Here is a 21,477-nt window from a genome sequence, read left to right as displayed (position 1 = left end):
GGCAATATCCTCTCCACTTGAGAATAGGCTGGATTTAGTGACTCAGAGTGACTAGAACATGGAAACGTAAAATTAGGAACTTACAGCAGAGACCCCGGCAGACACTGCCTGAGCCAAGAGATCAAGGTTAACAACAGCAGTAACGTCGTGAGGAGATGGCACACCCCTGACAGGATGTATTGGGAAGGGCACTTCACGTCTGTGGTGTTCAAACACTCATGCTCAGTCCCATCATGAGGAAAACACCAGACAATCCCAAATTGAGGGACATTTTACCACATCTAACCGGTACGCCTCAAAAATGTCAGGGTTCTGAAAAATATGGGAAGATGGAGAGACTCAGAGACCAGAGCAAGACTAAGGATGACCAAATGTTTTGAGTATAAATAATGGGGGATGGGAGCTGGGGTGCTGAAGGCTATAACACAGTTTTTGTATGTTAAGATTTTTAAAAAATGTTTAACTCTTTAAAAGACGTACGTAGTCCACATTTCAGCAGATCTTTATTAATGATCCTACTGTCGTCTCACAACTATTTCCCCCTTTTGTTTATTTGAGCATCATTCCCTATACCAGGCCAGGCTTATGCTGTTCCCACACTTGCCCCTGTGGGATCCCCTGCGAAGAGCCAGTTTCTTTAGTAAAATAGTCTCCCTTCACTAAAGCATCACAGCAGGAAATGACAGGCCTCGGCACATGTGGGTCATGGTGACCCAGACGTGTTGGGGTCCTGCCCGCCATTAGTTCCACAACACTGGTTTCTGCTACTTCCTGTACGGACTTCTCACCTTTGGCCCCATTCCTTTCTCATATACAGGACCACCAACTTCTGACCAGTTCTGTAGCTCACCCCACTCCTCCCATGGCTGATCCTCTGACCTGGGCTCTTTTGTGCATCCTGTGAGGGGCTGTATTTAAGGACAGCTGGTAGTTGGTGATCACTGAAGATGATTGATCACTACCCAGGGATAGGCCTTACTGAAAAATCACACACATTATTATGTTATAATTAAATATATTTAGATCCTCAAACCTTTAGGAGATATAAAAAGAGATACATAGTAATAAGCATAAATCATAACAATGCAAATAATAACATTAAGGGCTGCCGTGATGGTCTAAGGTCAGCCTCCCTCTGAGGTAGGCATTGTTATCCTCATTTTGTAGTTGAGGAAATTCGGGCTCAAGGAGGTTAAGTCATTTCTCACAGTCACACAAGCAGTAGGTGGTAGCATTCAATTTCTGTTCTGACCGCAAAGCCCAAACCTCATACCCATTCTGCTATGCCTTCTCCTCTGAATTCAAAAACTCGTAAGAGTTCTAGACTTTTTTATACCTTATCATACTAACCGGGAATAATTTTAAATATTCAGTTTCCCTCTCTTCACTCTGTTTCTAAAGGAAAATACACATCCCGTGAATTAAGTATTATCCAAATATCAATTCCTCATGTTAAACATCTCCTCAGTGTGACTACGGAACGTCTCCTTGGGCGTTATCCATCAGACGCTCCTCGCCAGCCGGCTCGCTGTTTCAGCTCTGCTACCCAGTCAGAACTGTCATCTTCCTCAAAGTCCCTGTGAAAAAACAATCTGGATATTAAGCCTCCATTTAAGGAGCACAGTTAATATTTGCCGATGGGTTCAAAGCAGTACACCACCGTAACAATACCGACATTTTTGAAAACTGAGCTCCATAAGGCAACTGAACAGAGGAAAAAAAAATGGTTAGCCTTCCAAAGGATCACTTCTTTCACTGTTTCTACAACTTTTTCAATATAAAAATCTGGTATATTAAAAAATAAGTCCAAGCTAAATGATTATAAACACATGGCTCAGTCAGGAATTCTGTGATAATACCATAACACATTACCCATGCCAGACAAAAGATCAAGATATAAGTATTCATTAATGACGCAAAGTAATATAAGCGGCTCCTACTAAACCAGAAATGATTAAAGTACACTTTAAAGGACACGCACGCACACGCTATCTGCGTATATCACTTACGTATCCTCCTCATCCAGTCCAGGTTCGAGTCTCTCTGGATCCAAAATGACAGAATCATGACTTCCATCAACATCGTCTGATGCTTCTGTTTCCTCATACAGGGGGCCTTTCAAGAACCCTTCTGCACCTTCAGAGGAATATTAACAGAAATTATGCCAAGTTAAGCAGTTTTTACTTATTTCATTCATGTTGCACTAAATTCCTCCAAAGGCTTGTGGGCTAATTGAGGGCAATGCCAGGCTCTGTATTTTTCTGTAGTGTCTCCCTGCATTACCCAGCATGATTCTGGCATAAAACAGGCCCAGTAAGCACCAGTATGGGTATTAAATTTTTAAACAGCACTTTCTTCAAAACAAAAACTCAGAAAATTATAATTAAAACCCTCAAATATATGAACCCATATTAAAGCATTAAAAGTTGTCTTTGGACAGCTGGATAACAGTTAATTTTTTCTCCTTTGAGCTCTCGCCTCCCCCTAAGTTTTCCCAATGGAGGGGAATAAAATTAGGGAATTAAGACCAAATGCATGTTTTTAAATTTTTTTCCAGATAGTCGTTACTTTCAGATTTTTGCTTACAAAACAATAACCTAACATAAAAATGTGGGTTCAATCTTTATAAAAATCCTTTCACAATAGAGCTATGATATATTTTTTAAACAGTGACTTTCCTGAAATGACAACATCTTCATCAATGGACCAGAAACAAAATCCAGGATCTATAATTGCTAAAACAAAAGTCATAATCATTAACCTTCCTTAGCACCTGCCTCCCAATGCACCCACCTCTCCTAGGGACCCATAACTGTCTGCACACAGCTCTATCAGACACGTGGTACACAGCTCTACAATGCTCTGCTTGTGTGTTGGTCTCCCAATAACCAACTCTTTCAAGGAAGGAATTATGTTTTATTCTTTTTTTTTAAAATCTTAACCTAGTATATGTTAGGCACTCAATAAATACTGATCAAATCAACAAATACACTAAATCTGCTACAATACATACGGTCAAGGCTTGCCACACCATGACATGCTCTCCTTGGCATAATTTATCTTAGATCTTAAACCAAGCAAGACGGCTTTAGTAACTGAATTATCAAAATTAAACACACGTGCATTCACACATACACACCCTTAATGCAGTCCTTTGGCCCAGATTCCTAAGGATAGTATCTTAAAAGATTATGTTGTATAATTTTAGTGAAAACGTCTGTAGAAACGATAAAAAAAAGTCAAATCCTAATTGTTCATCTTTTGTTGTGTGTTCTATTCAATGTAACAGAATCCAAGTACAGAGCTGAAGAAATCTTGAAGTTCCTCAGCGTTTACTAGGATAAAGTCTGAGCTACAGAGTCCCTAAAGCAGGGGTGTATTTGCACGGTAAAAACGGGCCACACTTCAAAGTGATCACATGATTATTAAAATAAGCAAACAAATGGGCAAACAGAAGGAATGAAGCTCTACAGGAAATTTTAATTATGGCTTCAGACTGGCTAGAAAAGATTCAAGAAAACCTAAAACTACAATGCTATTAAATATTTCATAGCTTTAAGATCAAAGGGTTTCTGGGAGGAGGGAACAGGGAGTTATTATCTAATGGATACAGAGTTTCCATTTTGGAAGAAGGAATGTGGTGATGACTGCACAATGTGAATGTACTTAATGCTCCTGAACTGTCCGCTTAAAAATGGTTAAAATGGTATATTTTATGGTTATGTATATTTTACCACAATTTTTTCAAAAAAATCAAAGGGTTTCCACAGTTATGTAACAGACATGAATCACCTGGTCTATATATTGTGTAGGTTTGAAATGCCAAGCTGAGGTCAGCATTCTTAAGAATGTTCAACAAGGTCTCAGGAGTCTCTTTGAGCCACTGCTTACGGGTATTATTTTCACTGTACTTTATTACAGAACCACCTAGTTGGGAAAAGATAAAAAATTAGTCCCAAATAAAAAAGATTTTCAGCATATATCTTCAGATCATATTTCAAGCAAAGCTAATTATATTTAACTCTCTACCCAGATCTATTTCACTTGCCTGTATGAGCAGCGCTCTGATGTCTGATAACCAAATATCCTTCACAGAGTGACATTAAAAAAAAAAAGAAAAATCTCTGGCTCATTGAACAACTATTAGAGAATGTTCCATAATAAAATAATAGAATTCAATCTACTAACCTCTATCGTCCTCTGCCGTTAAAGTGGAGGTGAGTAAGGATGCATTTTCCAAAGCTGTAAGAGCTGTACTGGATACGTTTCTCTCCCACTGTCGCCTGAGAGGACCTGGTGAACTGGCTTTTAAAGGGTAAAGAAGAACTGCTGAGCTTATTCTTTTATTTATTCATCTATATGCACACAGTATTTCTCTAAAAGAAAAGTATTTCTTTTCTCTTTCAAACTCAGATCTAACAACACTCTTTCAAGTCTAAGTAGTAAAGGGAATGAAAAAGAAATCCAAATGAAAAGGTAAAGCTAATCATTAAAGTGAAATTTTTAAAATACTATGTATAGGGGCTTCCCTGGTGGCTCCGTGGTTAGGAATCCGCCTGCCAATGCAGGGGACACGGGTTCGAGCCCTGGTCTGGGAGGATCCCACATGCCGCGGAGAGGCTAGGCCCGTATGCCACAACTACTGGGGCCCACGTGCCACAGCTACTGGGGCCTGCGTGCCTAGAGCCCGTGCTCCGCAACAGGAGAGGCCACGACAATGAGAAGCCCACGCACCACAATGAAGAGTAGCCCCCACTCGCCACAACTAGAGGAAGCCCGCGCGCAGCAACCAAGACCCAACATAGCCAAAAATAAATAAATAAATTTATTTAAAAAAATGCTATGTATATACTCACATATTACACAATGTACAAGAATTAAAGGCCCAAGAGGACTTAGGTAGACACTGTGTGCCAGGATTTTTAAGGCGGAGAGCACAACAAATACTATTTTTTCTGAAGCCTCTTATTAATAAACACGATTTTCTCTTTTTTTATAGGTAAATAAAATATTCCTGTAACACTACTGGATAAGCAAACACAAATCTGCTTATCTACTTGCTTATGAAACCTATGACCTAGTAAGGTGGAAACTGGTATTCTTTGTATATTCCCCAGTTCTCCACTTATACAATGATTAGAAATTGAATAACTTACCTTTCTCTTCTCTGTTTACTCTTCTCAGTGCACTTTCAACCGAATTTTTATTAATGCTTTCTAAGTCAGTGTGGCTGCACTTTCCACCTGGTTCTTCGCTTTGCTTGAAAAGAAATTAAAAATAAAGATTAAGTAATGCTTGAATTGCTGCAAAAAAAGGTAAACAAGTAGGCAAAGACAGCTATTTTAACTTTAAATATAGATGGATTAAACATTAATAACCACAGAACCCCATACATCCATGTAAATTAATAGCCATATAATCATATATATGTGTATATTAAAAACCATATATATGCACATACATAAGTATAAATATATGTATATTAATAGTCATATACCTTAATAGCCATTAATATCAGTCATTGCAAATGTGAAGAGGATATATAAAAATGACAGAGATATTTGAGAGGTCTTTATAGAGGAAATGAGCAATGAAAAATTTCTGGGCTTTTCATGCTGGAAATATCAAAATGAAATATTTTATAAAGTTACCATACAGACGGTCCTCGAATTACGATGGTTCGACTTATGATTTTTCGACTTCATGATGGTGTGAAAGTGATACACATTCAGCAGAAACTGTATTTCAAAATTTGAATGTTGCTCTTTTTCCCAGGCTAGTGATATGCCATATGATACCCTCTCGTGATGCTGTGTAGTGGCAGAGAGCCGAAGCTCCCACTTAGCCACGTGATCACAAGAGTAAACAGCCGATACACTTACAACTATTCTGTATGCAGGGAACCACTGATTTTCACTTTGAGTTCAGTATTGAATACATTATATGAGATATTCAACACTTTATTATAAAATAAGCTCTGTGTTAGATGATTTTGCCAAACTGGAGGCTAATGGGAATGTTCTGAGCACATGTAAGGCGGGCTGGGCTAAGCTAGGATGTTTGGTAGGTTAGGTGCATTAAATGCATTTTCAGCTGGGGGGGATGGGATTTCTATGTCTTGACTGTGGTGCTGGTTATATGACTGTATAAAATTACCAAAATTCATCAAACTGCACGCTAAAAATGAGTAAATTTTATGGCATATAAATTAGGCCTCAATAAAGCTGGAAATAAACAGATATTACTATGCAAAGAAAAAAGTACAGGGGCAGAATATATTCCATTTGTAGCAACGTAATGGGGAATGGTGTTATTTATTTACAATCTAAGGTTCATTCAAAAAATTTACAAGTTTAATTACTAGTACATTCCATAAACAGAATCATTTGTTGTTACTACATCTTTTCCTTTGGGAGTTAAAAAGTTGATTGAAATGATGAAGAGAGAAAAAAATTATCAATAGGACACCAGTTACTGGGTTGGGTGTGGCAAAACTGGGAAGTGGATTTGCTGTTACTATTTATGACTTAACTGCAGCTATCATGTAAAAGGGCACAGCTGCCTGGAGCCAAATGAGACAAACAGGACCTTGAATGCCAGGCTGAAAAATGTCCACTCAATTCGTGGGCTTAATGGGGAGGCACTAAAAGTTTTTGAACAGAAAAATGTCAAGATCAAAATAGTGATCTACATATTATTTAGCCATAAAAAGGAAGGAAATTCTGATACAGGCTATACCATGGATGAACCTTGAAAATATTAAGCTAAGCAGAAGAAGCCAGACACAAAGGGACAAATATTGTGTGATTCCACTTACTTGAAATATCTAGAATAGGCAAATTCATAGAGACAGAAAGCAGACTAGAGGTTACCAGGGGCTGAGGTGGAAGGGAGAGTGGGGAGGAATGGGTAGTTATTGTTTAATGGGTTTCTGTTTGGGGTGATGAAAAAGTATTGTGAATGTAATTAATGCCATTAAATTCTTACAATTCGGCTTAAAAATTGCTGAAGTGATAAATTGTATGTTTTATATATATATATAGTACCACACACACAAAACCAACCAAGAGCCAGGCTAAAACAAGACTTTCATGCCTATAAGCAGGGCTAAGTTCGCTCACATCTATATTGAAACCACTTGTCATCAATAATTAGAAATGAAAAAACAAATACATGCTGACCTAAAGTGGCTCGGCTGGCAGTACAGAGAACAGTGCCAGTTACTTCACAGGCCCAAAGATGAAAAGCTCCTGAACCCAGGGACCAGGCAACAGTCTTCCAAATATCTCCCAGCACCTAATGATGCCAGGTACCCAGTAGACAGTTTTAGAAATTTAACTTTAAAGCACTTACCACTGTGCTTGCTTCATTTTCCAAAGCTATCCTGATTCTGCTGGGGTCTGCTCAAAGAGAAAAGAGAAGGTAGAGAGAAAACACATAAAGGCTTCTAATATGATTTGCACAGAGCTTGAGTGACAAAGACAAATGAAGTTTTTAAAGTCAAAGAACAAAAGCACTAGCCCATATAGTGATATCAAGATTTAATTGCCTAATAATACATCTCAGCTGTTAAAAGAGATTATTTCTGCTGTTTTATTCTAATGTTAACATCTGCAAGTTAAGACATCTCTATTCACTTATGCCAACCCATTTAGGCACCAGGAGGTGTAAGACGCTCTGTATACTCGGAAGGTCATTATCACCTTTCGCATAATCTGGCTGCCCAGTCTGCTTTTCCTGACAGCTATTGCAGCAGGTGGAATAGGTATCCCTCTCAAGAAATCAGCTACTTATTCCCTGATGAGGGGCCAGCAGCAGTCACGGAGGCAGGACGGCTCCTGCCTGATTTTCCGCTGCCAGAGCCTGGGGTCCGTGTTCCTCATTCGTTCAGCATTTTAAACAATTGCTACTGAGCATCTGTGATGACGGCACTGAGGATACAACAGTGAGCAAATGAGACACGGCCCCTGCCCTCACACAGCTTTCACTGTTCTGGTCTCACTGTCTACACACTAGATGGAGACACCACCGGACACGTGCTCCCGATATGATGGCTCCTCCCCACTGGCTTATTCCTCTTTTTTTTAGAAATTGTAAAACTACACTTTCCTATCTTGAAACCACACTGTCTTGAAACTGTTCTTAGACTGCTTTTGTTGTGGTTGCTCGGCATTCTAAAACTAATTTCCCACTACCCTGGGAGGTGAACAGAAGCTACGAAACAGTACATAAAATAAAATCAACACTAAAACTGCTGAAGCAAAGGTAACTGACTACCTCTTAAGTAACGGGAAAAAACGCTGAATTGTAAGACTGAAGGGTTTATATCACTAAAAGGGTTTACATTTTTACAAAAGTAACATTTAAAATTTAACTTCAAGGAAACAGTATAGTTTAGAAATGTTTCTTTTGAAACTAACATGACATTGTAAATCAACTATACTTCAACAAAAAAGAAATTTAAAAAAATAGAAATGTTTCTTTTGTAATATATAACACTAAGATAACAGGCACTAAATAATGGAGGTTTCTACTGAGCCTGCGCGTCTGGAGCCTGTGCTCCGCAACAAGAGAGGCCGCGATAGTGAGAGGCCCGCGCACTGCGATGAAGAGTGGCCCCCGCTTGCCACAACTAGAGAAAGCCCTCGCACAGAAACGAAGACCCAACACAGCCAAAAATAAATAAATAAATAAATAAAATAAAATAAAATAAAAATCAAGCAGAATAAATAAAAAATTGGTTACTTAAACTATAAATAAACAAAAAGCACAATTTAAAAATAAAAAATAAAAAATAATGGAGGTTTTACAACATCCCCCTACAGTGGATGACCTTCTACACATCTTAATTCTTCTCTCTTATCCTGGTCATTGTTGGATTTCTTCAGAAGAAAGATGTGTCATTGATGACAAATGAAAAGCAACAAAAAGAGCTTTGAAAAAATTGAGATGACAACTTCCAAAGAGACAATAAATTACATTTGAAATTTGCTCAGGACTGACTACAGATGTTTGGAAATTTTGTGCACCTATTATGTGGACAGTTCCAACTTTTAAAAAGACTCCATTTAAAAAATTTTGTTTATAAGATGGTTTTTAAGGACACAATTTCCTATATTATATTTTCATGGCTAGATTCCTAGGTGAGACCACAGAAGCCTTCTACCTGATCCATAACAACTAGAGTAAATATGGTTCTAAAAAAGAAACAGAGAACAATCTTTACATCTCTAAAATCTCCAAACTAGGTTTTTTTTGATCCCTGGAAAACTAAATGTGTAAGATTCAGTATAGAATTATGCCTGAAGGAATAAGAAGCAAATTTTGATTTGAGGAGTATCTCTGGAAATCATCTCTAATAACTTGAAAATTGTATTTTTCCCTTTTGTTATACTGTATTTTAAAAGAACACAAAAAATAAGCTTTTCAAAAATTCTTACCCTTTTTTCTTGGTGTACTATGCATAGATTTTTTGGTTTCTTGTAATACCTGTTCCCCATATTCTGTGATGATCTGAAAGTTTAAAGCAGAGAATTTAAAGATGTGAAAGATGCTTTTCTTTAGATACTGCCATAACATCATTTAATTATCAGTGTTCTTCCCCACAGTAATAAAGTTGAAAAGTAGAAATGCCATTTAAAAGAGCCATGTAGGGACTTCCCTGGTGGTCCAGTGGTTAAGACTCCGTGCTTCCACTGCAGGGGGCAAGGGTTCGATCCCTGGTCAGGGAACTAAGATCCCACATGCCGCAAGGCACGGCCAGAAAAATAAATAAATAAATAATAAATAAATAAAAGATCCACGTAATTTAAACAAACAGACATTTATACACACCCAAAAAGATCTGGAAGGATAATGCAAACAATATCCATGATTATATTTGGGGAATAGCACCGTGGAAAGAAGAAGAGGAGGGAAAGGACGTTACCACTTTTTACTTTTTTATACATGTCTGCATTATTTGAATTTTTACAGGCATGTATAACATGTAATTGTGTTTAGAAGATAACAAACACTGGGAAAACTGTTCACAGTCAATCTCACATGTACCATACCTCTGGGGGTAAGCACTTCTGGATGAACCGAGCTAAAGAGCCTCTGGAGAGAAGAGTTGTAGCTGAAGGGCGATATGAGGGATTCTTTTTAAACATCTGCTTGATCAGATGCTGAAGCTCATAGGAATAATGGGATGGCAGTGGGCTCACGGACCCCTGACAAATTTTGAGGATAAGACTTTTCCAACTATTTGCCTGAAACTAAAAAGCAAAACTGAACTGTAAAAGCAGACACAAGGAAAGAGAATAGAAATAAGTAAATACCAGCTGAACTGAATTTATATGAATTATTTTAATTTTAGAAATTCTTCTCCCTAAAGATGTTAAGGTGCTGTTCTATAATCTTTTTTTTTTTTTACTAATCATACTTTTTTTCTTTGTATTTTCAAAAAAATTATTTTATTGAAGTACAGTTGATTTACACTGTGTTAATTTCTGCTGTATAGCAAAGTGATTCAGTTATACATCTATATATATTCTTTTTCATATTCTTTTCCATTATGGTTTAATCACAGGATGTTGAATATAGTTCCCTGTGCTATATAGGAGGACCTTGTTGTTTATCCAAATAGTTTTCACCTGCTACTCCCAAACTCCCACCCCACCTCCCAACCCGGTACTATTCTAAAATCTTATGGTTGTTCAGGAGAAAGGTAAACATAAATAGTAAAAGATGTTCCCATCTGGAGGAAGTCTTACCATCAGTGCCTGTTTTGGGTACTTTATTACTCAAATCAACGTTTTCACAGACACACATTTTTAATATATTTTAAAAATCAAAGTAATACATACATATGGCTTTTTAAAAAGTCAGATGATATTAAGGCTTATAATAAGTGCAACGTTTCTTTGCTTCTCTCCTCCTCAAAAATCCCCAGGCCTGCTCCCTGACAAAATGCACTTTAGACTTTTCCTATTTTAAACTTCTGATACAAAATTCTTTTTACCTTTCATGTCATCAAAGTAGTTATCACCGTTTGACAAGTAATAGAGTGGGATATAAAATGTCATACCAGAATAACATTTAAAGTTTTCATTGTATAATAAACATACTGCGGGGGCTTCCCTGGTGGCGCAGTGGTTAAGAATCCACCTGCCAATGCAGGGGACACGGGTTCGAGCCCTGGTCCCGGTAGATCCCACATGCCGCGGAGCAACTAGGCCGGTGCGCCACAACTACTGAGCCTGTGCTCCAGAGCCCACGAGCCACAACTACGGAAGCCCGCGTGCCTTGAGCCCGTGCTCTGCAATGGGAGAAGCCACCGCAATCAGAAGCCCACACACCACAATGAAGAGTAGCCCCTGCTCGCTGCAACTAGAGAAAGCCTGCGTGCAGCAATGAGGACCCAATGCAGCCAAAAATAAATAAATAAATAAATTTATAAAACATAAAAAAATAAACATACTGCAATTAACATTAGGTGTCAGCCTCAGTAATACTTAATATAAGAACATGATGGCATTCTGCCTTGGAGGTGCATTACCCTATTAATACATACAAGTGAAGATATGAAAAAGGAAAAATCAACATGTAGTAAAGGAAAAAAACATATAACAAAGGAAAACAGTTTGGCAGTTCCGCAAAAAGCCAAACATGCAGTTACCATGTGACCCAGCAATTCCATTCCTATGTGTGTACCCCAAAAATTGGAAACAGGGATTCTAATAGATACTTGTACACCCATGTTCACAGCAGCGTTACTCACAATAACCAAAAGGTGGAAACAACCCAAATGTCCATCAGCAGACGGATGGATAAACAAAATGTGGTATAAACATAGAATGGAATATTATTAAGTCATAAAAAGGAATGAAATTCAGACACAGGCTAAAACATGGATGAACCTTGAAAACATTATGCTATATGAAATAAGCCAGACACAAAAGGAAAAATATGGTATAATTTCACTTATACAAAATAACTAGAATATGCAAATTCACAAAGATAGAAAGGGAGGGAGGGAGGGAAGGCAGGATGGAGGGGGGAGGGAAGGAGGGAGGCAAGCTAAATATAGAACTATAAATACTAAATCATGGAAATTTCCTATTAGTATATACTACAGAAGTAGCTCAAAGCAAAGATGATAGCAACTAGAAACATGAAAATCTTATAATGAATTCATCCTAAGGAAGCAAACCACCAATTGAAATCTGGCACATTACTTAGGACTTAGCCCAATACAACCAGAGGCTGCCTTTCCCATTTTGCACGCCATACTTACTGGATGCTTAAGGGTACAGAGTTCATAGAGAATGCATCCCAAGGACCAGATGTCACTGGAAGCATAAGGAAGCAATGTAATGATCAGTGGGTTATGAGTTATATGAAAATATGTATATGTTGTAATACAAAAAATAAAAAATTACTCTACCTTTAATAAGAACAGACATTGCAGGTACTTCTTAGCTATTGAAATAAAATATACAGCAATTTTGGTCTAACACTTAGATACTTACTAACAGTAATGTTCACAATAAAACTGACTGCTCCCCAACCCCTGCCCCTCCAAATCCGGGTTGTTCGGGTATCAGTTCAGTAGTATCAATACTTGGTGCAAGAGGAATATCCACGGACTCAGATTATCATAGTTGGAAGAAGGGCTTTAGAAGTCATCCAGTGCAGCTTCCACCCAGACTGCCTGCACAACACCTGGCCTTTGGTCACACATCCTGATGCACAGCTCTCTGTGCCCCCAGTGGCTGGCTCTAAGGGACAGTGTTCTTATTCTTCCACAAAAGAGCTCTTCAAAGCTCAGCAAAGAGTTCTACAGTTTGCCCTATACGCCCACCCTTCTTCAAACTAAGCATCTCCACTTTCCTCCAGAATTCTCACCACCTAGTTGTCATCCCCCAGACTTTTTCTAGATGATATTCTTTTCATTTTAACTAAGGTTTTGTTGTGTTTTTTTTAATCAACTATTTCCCCCAACTTTTAATTTTCTAAAGTTTGAAACCTACAGGAAAGTAGTAAATGCCCACATGCTCCTTCCTAGGTTTCTCAGCCATTAGCATTTGCCACGTTTGCCTGCTTTTCCTCTCTTCCTTCTAGATCTGAACCTCTTGAAAGAAAGGCTGCAGACATCACACACTTCACCCCTAAACACATCAACATGTATCTCCTAAGAGCAACGACACGCTCTCTCATGAACACAACACCATTATCACATCCAAGAAATTTAAACCTAATTCAATACTATTGTGTAATATTTTGTCCAAACTCAGATTTCCCCAGTTGTCCCAGGAAGTCCCTTCATAGCTGTTTTGTCTCCAATTCAGTCAATTTTACTCTTAAAGGAGTCTATTTATTACGGATTATCATATCCTTTTCAGAAAACAACTTGGCAGATGGTAACAAGAACCTGTGGGTGTTTCTATTTCTAGGAATTCATGCCAAGAATGTGATAGACAACAACGACGTATTTATGCACAAAAGGCATATTAATCACAGCACTGTTTAGGATACGGAAAATTGGAAATATATCATAAGGCCAGTAACAGAGGAATGTGAAATAAACTTTGGAAGACGCATGTATTAAAATATTATGCAACCATTAACAATAATTATGCAGAGTTTTAATATGGGATAAAGTGAATATGATATAAAGTGAAAAAAGCAGGATACTAAATTGTACATAGAGTATACAAATGAAGTTTAGGGGAAAAAGAGAATGGATGGGGGAAAAAACCCAAAATGTTATCAGTAGTTGTGTAAAAGTGGGTGATCACCATTTCCTTTCTTGTATATCTCTACATTTCCAATCCTTCCCCTGCCCACCCACTCCATCAATGGGCACATATTACTTATATTCAGAAAAAAATTATGCTTTAAATCATAAGGACTTCATACCATCTTCTGATAATCAATGAACCTATCAGTCAAGTGCTTATTATCTAGTCCTGTAAATGTCAACTCAATGACATAATCCAGTGGTTCCCAAATTTTGCCGCACATGGGACTCACTTAGTGATCCTGGAAAATTACTGATGCCTGCTGCCCACCCCCAGACATTTGGATTTAACTGATATGGCTACAACCTGAGCTTTGGGATTTTTAAAGTCGGGAGCAGCAAAGTTTGAGAAGCAGTAATATAATGCATACTGTCCCCAGAAATGACTGGCCTTTCTTTCAGCATTTACATGTAGCTCCTCTCAGCTCTGATTAAAACAGTGGGAAAATTATGACTTTCATCTAGAGGCCTGGGAATTTAAATTCTACACTGCTTTCAGATATACATTTTTAAAAACCAAACTTCACCTGAAGGCTACAATGCCTGTACCAAACTGTCAGCCCTGCCCCAACTACATACATCACTTACCTTTTATTGTTATAAGGCATGTTTTCCCAAATTTCTGGGGGCACATAGTAAGGTGTTCCCACATACGTACAAGCAAACGCCATGGCACTAAAACCAGAGAGAGGTACGAATGATTACAGAGCGTTCCTGAATGATGATGTTTTGACACTGTCACTACCACAGAAGGGACATACGTACCTAGAGAGAAGACGGGCAGATCCAAAGTCACCCAGTTTTACTTTTCCCTTTTGGGTGAGGAAGATATTCTGCATTGAAAAAGAAGAGCTCAGATTACATCTGCCCTCATTCAAATATAAGGCAGAGATATATGAGGAACCTAGAAAAATGGTCCAGATGAACCGGTTTGCAGGGCAGAAATAGAGACACAGATGTAGAGAACAAACATATGGACACCAAAGGGGGGAAGTGGCGGGGCGGGGGTGGTGGTGGTGGGATGAATTGGGAGATTGGGATTGACATGTATACACTAATATGTATAAAACAGATAACGAATAAGAACCTGCTGTATAAAACATAAATAAATAAACAAATATAAGGCAGAGAGCGCCGGCAGAAGCTGTCTTTCAAAGCCTGCTGATGATGGAGATCAAGGGTAGAAATGCTGACAGCCGAGTCCTCGAATGGAACATAAAAAGACAAGATACCCTCTGGACAGCTGCACTTCCCTGCTTGGGAATTCAGGATGACTGATTAGAAATCTAGCAGGCAAACTTCAGATTGTATCCACAGACCCTGCTCAACTGACCGGAGAACCTGTGTCCCCGTAACTCCAGGTGGCAGGCCCCGGTCTCAACCATTTTCCATCTGAGAACATATGGTCTTAGGAAACAGTCACTAAGAGAGCTGGAACATATTAACATACACTACTAAAGAGATTTACTGACCTGTTCTCAAGTACTACCTTATTTGGCTAGCATAAATATCAATATTACATTGATAAATATTTCTAAACTAGATAAAAATGCCCCAAAAGGAAAGAGAATAACACAGAAAAATCATGGAATGAAATAGTTTTCGATTTTTTTTTTTTAGGACCAAAATGTTTCCACTTACCTTGGACTTGATATCTCTGTGTAACACACGTTTCTTGTGAATGTGATTTACTCCAAGGCACATTTGTGTAAACCAATTAAGTATCTGTAAGGAAAAAAGCATGCAAATCTGCAAGAATGCAATAACGGGTTCATGGCAACCCAAAATCCCAAAGAATCACCTTCAGGCCCTGGCTGACCTGAGTTTTACATAATATAAGTACAGAACTCCTGAAAATTACAGGATTCAGTGTTGCCTGGAGAAATTCAGAAAAGCTGTGAATCAATCCCATATGTGTCATCGTCTTATGTATGATCCAAATAGCAATTTATTTATTTACTTTTTTGGCCATGCCACGTGGCTTGTGGGATCTTAGTTCCCCCAGGGATTGAATCCGGGCCCTTGGCAGTGAAAGCGTGGAGTCCGAACCACTAGACTGCCAGGAAATTCCCAACAATTTATTTTAATAAAAATCCCACTATATTTTTCTTGTATTTAACCAAATAAAAATATTTCTTAAATACACGTATAAAAGTAGTTCGCCGTTTAGAAATGAATATGCTATAACTTTTTATAGTGTAATCATTACATCAGATTTTCATTCACTTTTTCAGAATATTCATATGTTAACATTAAAAGATTTCATTATATTACCAACAATCCTTTGAAGCCAGGCTGACATGCTACAATGGAACCCATATTCTTAACAAGACAACCTCTAGATGAAAAATATTTATACTAATATACTCTCAAAACGTTATATACCATGTATCAAACTAAGCCCCGGTAAAGCTGTTTATTGAAGTATTTTCCTTAGTCAACTCATTCCAATAATATTTAATACACAACTTTCCATTAAAAAGGCAGTAAGTATTTTAAGAGACTATGCTAAACTGTAGAAGGAAAAAGACTAAGAATAGGTGATCCTGAAAAACAGAAATGCAGGCTTCATTCTTCAGATGATCTAGAAATACAAAAGAAATCCATCTGCCTTCTAAAATTTCAATACAAAAAATAAAAATTTTAAATGTCTAGTAGAAATTATGATAAATAATACAATTTTGAAATTCTTCTAAACATGGAAGTGTTATTCCTTGATATTTTATAAACTTCACCTGCAGGTGAATATCTATTATATTATTATATTATATCTATTTTACTCCCTAAAAACATCTCAGGCAGACACATCTCACCAAGCAGCATCATGGATACAGAAATGAGTCATTTCTAACTAGTGTGTCAGGTAATCACAGACAGCAATGCTTTTATTTTAACACATACAAATTTTATGAGAAAAGTTGCTTCCAAACCTTGAGGGAAACTTGTGTAAGTCGGTCTCTTACCATATCTTCAGGAAATAACTTCCCTTTCTGATGTTTAATCTTCTGCATCAGGTCCCCTCCATCACAATACTCCATCACAATATACAGATGTCCTTCAGCTAAAACAAATGTAAGACTCTTTAAGAAAGCCCCAGGGACTTCCCTGGTGGTCCAGTGGTTAAGAATCGTCCTTCCAACGCAAGGGACGGGGGTTTGATCCCTGGTCGGGGAACTAAGATCCCACACGCCGCAGGGCAACTAAGCCTGCGTGCCACAACTAGAGAGCCCGTGCACTGCAACTACTGAGCCCACGCACCACAACTAGAGAGAAGCCCACACACCGCAAGGAAGAGCCTACGTGCCGTAATGAAAGATCCTGCATGCCGCAACAAAGATCCCGCCGGCCACAACTAAGACCCGACGCAGCCAAATAAATTAAAAAAAACAAAAACAAAAACAAAGCCCCAGTGGCCATGAATCAAATTCAGAAATGCATGTATTGGGGGAAATTCATATTTACCTTCAAATGATTCCTTAAAGGCAACAATATTGGGGTGTTTCATTTTGGCTAACAGAACAGCCTCCTTCCTAGAATTCTGTGTGTCAGAGAAAGACTAGAAGGAGATTTAAATAAGCGTAAATGTAATACTTGATACTAAAACTGATAGTAAAACGACATTATAGTAGTTTGTATGATATTTCAATGCTAGACACAATTTCATAGCACTGTACTTTGACCCAACTTGAGCTTATCAAACTCCACGAGAAAACATGTGCAGATTTTTCAACAATGGCTATATGCATGCTTAAGCTGACCTCATATCTTTACAAGTATAGAATGTAAACTACTCTTAACATCAGCCTAAGTATAACCTGACTTGGAGAGCCAGTATGCCATCAACAATAGTAGCTCCTTAAAGAAAAACTAGGGCTTTCATGTTTTTACTGTCTGCATCACTTTATCAGCCCACTGGTTCAGATGAAAAATATCTATACTCGTGTATTACAGCAGCAAGGATGGACAAAGACCATATGCAAAATAAGTTTCCAAAACTGTTTATCCCCTAACTTACTCTATGAGGATAAAATCCTGAATGACTTGTCTTATAATTAAGAAACTGCAACTGATTATGTACCAGCCCAAGGGGGCTCAGACCAGCAGCGTCCCACCAGCGGGGAACTTGTTAAAAATGCAAATTCACAGGCTCACCAGGAACTACACAACCAGGAACTCAGGGGTAAGGCTCAGCAATCTGTTTTAACAAGCTCTCCAGGTGATTCTGATGCCCACTAAACGACGTCAAGATTGCAGTGGGAAACAAAAAAATACTCTGAGAATTTTATTAAAATGTATTTTTTTTTAGTTGATCAAAACATTATTAGGCAGCCTCCATGGTATGGCTTCTTTCACCTGACAACTATGTTACACAGTGATAAATACAGTTTGACCTTGAATGAGGTTAGAGGCACTGACTGCACGCGGTTGAAATTCCAAGTACAACTCATAGCTGGCCCTCCATGTATGGAGGAACCCCTCCATTTCCTCGGTTCTGCATCCACGGATTCAACCAACTTCAGATCGCACGGCACTGTAGTATTTACTATTGAAAAAATCTACGTGGACCCACAGCAGTCAAACCTGTGTTGTTCAAGGGTCAACTGTACAGATAAATCAGCACTTTCCTCATCTTACAGGGAAATAAAACCTATAAACTAATCCACAGAATAGGTTCCCTGATACCAAAGGTTAGCATTTTAGGTCTCAGCTCTTCACTGTATGTTGATGTTCCTTTTTTCATTAATATGGCACCCGAGTTGCATTTGGGCAGCTTCCCTACACCCTTAAGTATGCAAAATTGGAAATTATTACAAATTATTCACATTGAGATAAACAGCAATCACCACCCAAACCTTGATTATTTTTGTTAATTACAACATCCTAAGAACCACGTAAGATATATCAAGACCTTGTAAAGCTAATGAATAAACCCATTAAATCTTTTGCACAAAGGAGCAATTCCATGTTAAATTTCAAGAACTTGTTTTCCTATACAAATTACATGTACACTTTCAACATGAGCTAATTGCTTTAGCAGTGACCTTGGGAAGCCTTATTTCTTTCATGGCAAACATCTGATTACTGCTCTCCTGCTGAACCAAAAGGGCTCTGCCAAAGGAGCCCTCCCCGATCACTCTCAGGACCGTGTAACCGTCCATGCTGGGCACCGCACAGGGGCTCCACTCCCGCAGTCACCACCGGCTCGCCCAACCTAGACTCAAAAACAGAAACAACTGAGAATTACTGCAACGCAGAAACAGAGACACAGACGTAGAGAACAAACATATGGACACCAAGGGGGGAAGGGGGAGGTGGGATGAATTGGGAGATTGGGATTGACATACATACACTACTATGTATAAAATAAATAACTAATGAGAACCTGCTGTATAGCACAGGGAACTCTACTCAGTACTCTGGTGACTTAACTGGGAAGAAAATCCAAAAGAGAGGGGATAGATGTATACGTATAGCTGATTCACTTTGCTGTACAGCAGAAACTAACACAACACTGCAAAGCAACTATACCCCAATTAAAAAAAAAAAAAAGATTCGCCCACAAAAAAAAAACAACAACAACTGAGAATTAAATTTACTTTCAAAAGGCAGAATTAATTCAAAGTAGCTCTAATCACCATGATAGGACGACTTATTCCTTTATTCATTCAACAGGTGGACACAGAGCATCTGTGCCAGGTTTTATAATCCTGAACAAATCTCTCAACATTCAGCCCCAGCCATCATGCACACTCCAAAGCAGACGGGACCACAGCCCTCAACAAATGCAGGGTGGCGAGTCTTACAGGGAGAGTCATGCTGGCCCTCGGCAGAGGTATCCTGGGGAGTTAGGAAGATGATATTTAGGCTGAAGCCTGAAGGATAAATGGGAGATATCTAGGCAAAGAGGAGGGACATGATGGAGGCAGAGGGAATCGCATAGGTAAGAGCAAAAGAGATTGTTTCAGGTCAAGGACTTGAAAGAGGACAGTAAGGCTAGCAAGGCAAACTTGGCCTTGTCTCAAGGTCACTGTAAGCAAAGTTCAGGCTGCTGGATTTTATCCTGGGGTAATTAACAGGCTGTCTCTGAAGGGTTTTAACCAAGAGAGCAGATTTACAGCTTAGAAAAATTACTCATGCTGCCTTTAGAGCAATGGACCAGACAGAGGAGAGAGGAGGAGGGCCGGAGCAGGACTCCTACCACAGAAAAGGCAGGAAAATGATGACACAATGGAATGGGGGGGTGGCAAGGGGGATGAAGACAAGGGGAAAGAACATGTAGAAAGAACTTGCAAGATTTTTGGTTACAGATTTACGGGGGACAAATAGGGAGAAGGGAACAAGGTAGACTCAGGTTTCTGTTGTAAATTGGGCAAATACTGATACCTTTCCCTGAGAAAAAGGAAAGGCATGATGGTTGTGTGCCTGGTGTTTTTGGTTTGATTTTTCTGGCGGTGAGAGTGGGGTGGGAGGGGAAAGGCGTGGGGAAGGGAGACATGCGCTCCTTTGGGGACATGCCGAGTTGGAGGTGCCTGGGACGAAGAAGACATGTTAAGCAGAGTCCTTAAACTTCAGTCTCCCTTTTATATTTCCTGGATGAAGCAGCTCGCTGGATCTCTTAATACATCAGAAAGAATGAATATAAAGTTCCTAACACTTTACCTGGTACATAGGGGGCCCTGAATAAATGACAGCTATTATTATTATTAAACCTTAGACAAGTGATGCTTTTTTTTTTTTCATTACAGAAAAAACACTGGAATGAGTTTACTTGATTTTCACAAAACTTACTTGTAGTGTTTTATTTTCATAAAAATCACACCACAAAGATTTATGCGGTCCGGAGAGCATGGCGGGTAAAGCAAAAATCACAAACCAAAACCTACAGTTCTAGCGACCATTTGTATTCCTGTTTACCTAGACTCACCAGGAGACTCTAGAATTTCTCCATGTAACCAAATCAGATGCATGGTCTTCAGAAACAATTCTTTTCAAGGACAGTAAGATCTTTCTGGATATGACGTGAAAGAAAAAAGTTCTTTGACGCTATTCTAACTGACCCTGGCATTACACGATTTGACAAGAAGACCTAGTTTTCCCATATTTTTATTCTTTTTTACTTAGGGTATTTATTCTGTGAGCAGACAGTAACTGATAAGCAAGAACAACCACTGACTTTTCTTAGCTGAAAACCACATTTGGTCCTTTCTGCCCACGTTTTCCCCTGTTACTCATTACACACCTAAGCTCATTAAAAGACCTGTATATGCTCTGAATGTGACAAAAGCGTCGCTTCGCAGGCCTATACCGATCAAAGGCTAATCAAGTGATTTGCAAATGCAAATGTAGGATGCAGCTTAGAAGGTGAGCGCGGGGACCGCACCTCGGGGGAGACCCGATCCTCACTCCCGGAGAAGACGCTCCGCCTCGCATCCCTGCCCGCGCTGCCCCCGCGACCCCCAGGCCCGGGTCCGCGAGCGCCGGAGCGCGGGTCCCGCTCGCCCCCACCCCGCGTGGGCGCCGCCCGCCCAGTGCCCTGCGCCCAGCGCCCAGCCGCCCCCACCCTCGTTCCCCCCGAGGGTGCCTGCCCGACCAGACTGCTCACCCGCTTCCCAGAGGTCCTGAGCCGGGCGCGTTTCCGGGGGGCGGGCCGGCGGGTCGTCTCTCGGGTTGCCGGCGAAGGAAGCTTTCCGGGT

The 21,477-nt window shown here is 39.3% G+C and overlaps 1 protein-coding gene across 8 annotated transcripts; it reads right to left on the bottom strand.

Moving 5' to 3' along the window:
- Positions 1 to 995: 995 nt before the first annotated feature.
- NEK3 (NIMA related kinase 3) lies at positions 996 to 21,476 on the bottom strand. 8 transcript variants are annotated; one of them, XM_082365547.1, is made up of 17 exons: positions 21,387 to 21,402; positions 20,709 to 20,792; positions 18,826 to 18,995; positions 17,246 to 17,339; positions 16,747 to 16,844; positions 15,425 to 15,508; positions 14,549 to 14,616; positions 14,372 to 14,458; positions 12,278 to 12,332; positions 10,056 to 10,256; positions 9,441 to 9,513; positions 7,354 to 7,400; positions 5,157 to 5,259; positions 4,189 to 4,305; positions 3,793 to 3,927; positions 2,010 to 2,136; positions 996 to 1,577 (listed from the first exon to the last, which is right to left on the bottom strand). In XM_082365547.1, the coding sequence occupies exons 3-17, from the start codon at positions 18,940 to 18,942 to the stop codon at positions 1,496 to 1,498; spliced, it is 1,488 nt and encodes a 495-aa protein (XP_082221673.1). In that variant the 5' UTR covers positions 18,943 to 18,995; positions 20,709 to 20,792; positions 21,387 to 21,402; the 3' UTR covers positions 996 to 1,495. The 8 variants fall into 8 exon arrangements, with proteins under 8 accessions (XP_082221673.1, XP_082221674.1, XP_082221675.1 ...); XM_082365548.1 differs by lacking the exon at positions 20,709 to 20,792 and having other exon boundaries at positions 21,387 to 21,476; XM_082365549.1 differs by lacking the exons at positions 20,709 to 20,792; positions 21,387 to 21,402 and adding an exon at positions 21,165 to 21,280.
- Between the last annotated feature and the right edge of the window lies 1 nt (position 21,477).

Source organism: Balaenoptera borealis (assembly GCF_965194805.1).
Source record: "Balaenoptera borealis genome assembly, chromosome: 18".
NCBI classification, from domain to species: Eukaryota; Metazoa; Chordata; class Mammalia; order Artiodactyla; family Balaenopteridae; genus Balaenoptera; species Balaenoptera borealis.
The sequence above is the reverse complement of the archived record's forward strand: the minus strand, read 5'-3'. Positions and strand labels throughout refer to the sequence as shown.

Bases quoted from the DNA above. Each gene is read 5' to 3' on its own strand.
- NEK3 (XM_082365548.1), bottom strand. From the start codon at position 18,942: ATGGACGGTTACACGGTCCTGAGAGTGATCGGGGAGGGCTCCTTTGGC. The intron at 5,260-7,353 runs GTAAGTGCTTTA...TTTCTTTTCAAG, and splicing joins AAAATGAAGCAAGCACAGTG to CAAAGCGAAGAACCAGGTGG. The intron at 1,578-2,009 runs GTAAGTGATATA...GTTTTTTCACAG, and splicing joins GGACTGGATGAGGAGGATAC to GGACTTTGAGGAAGATGACA.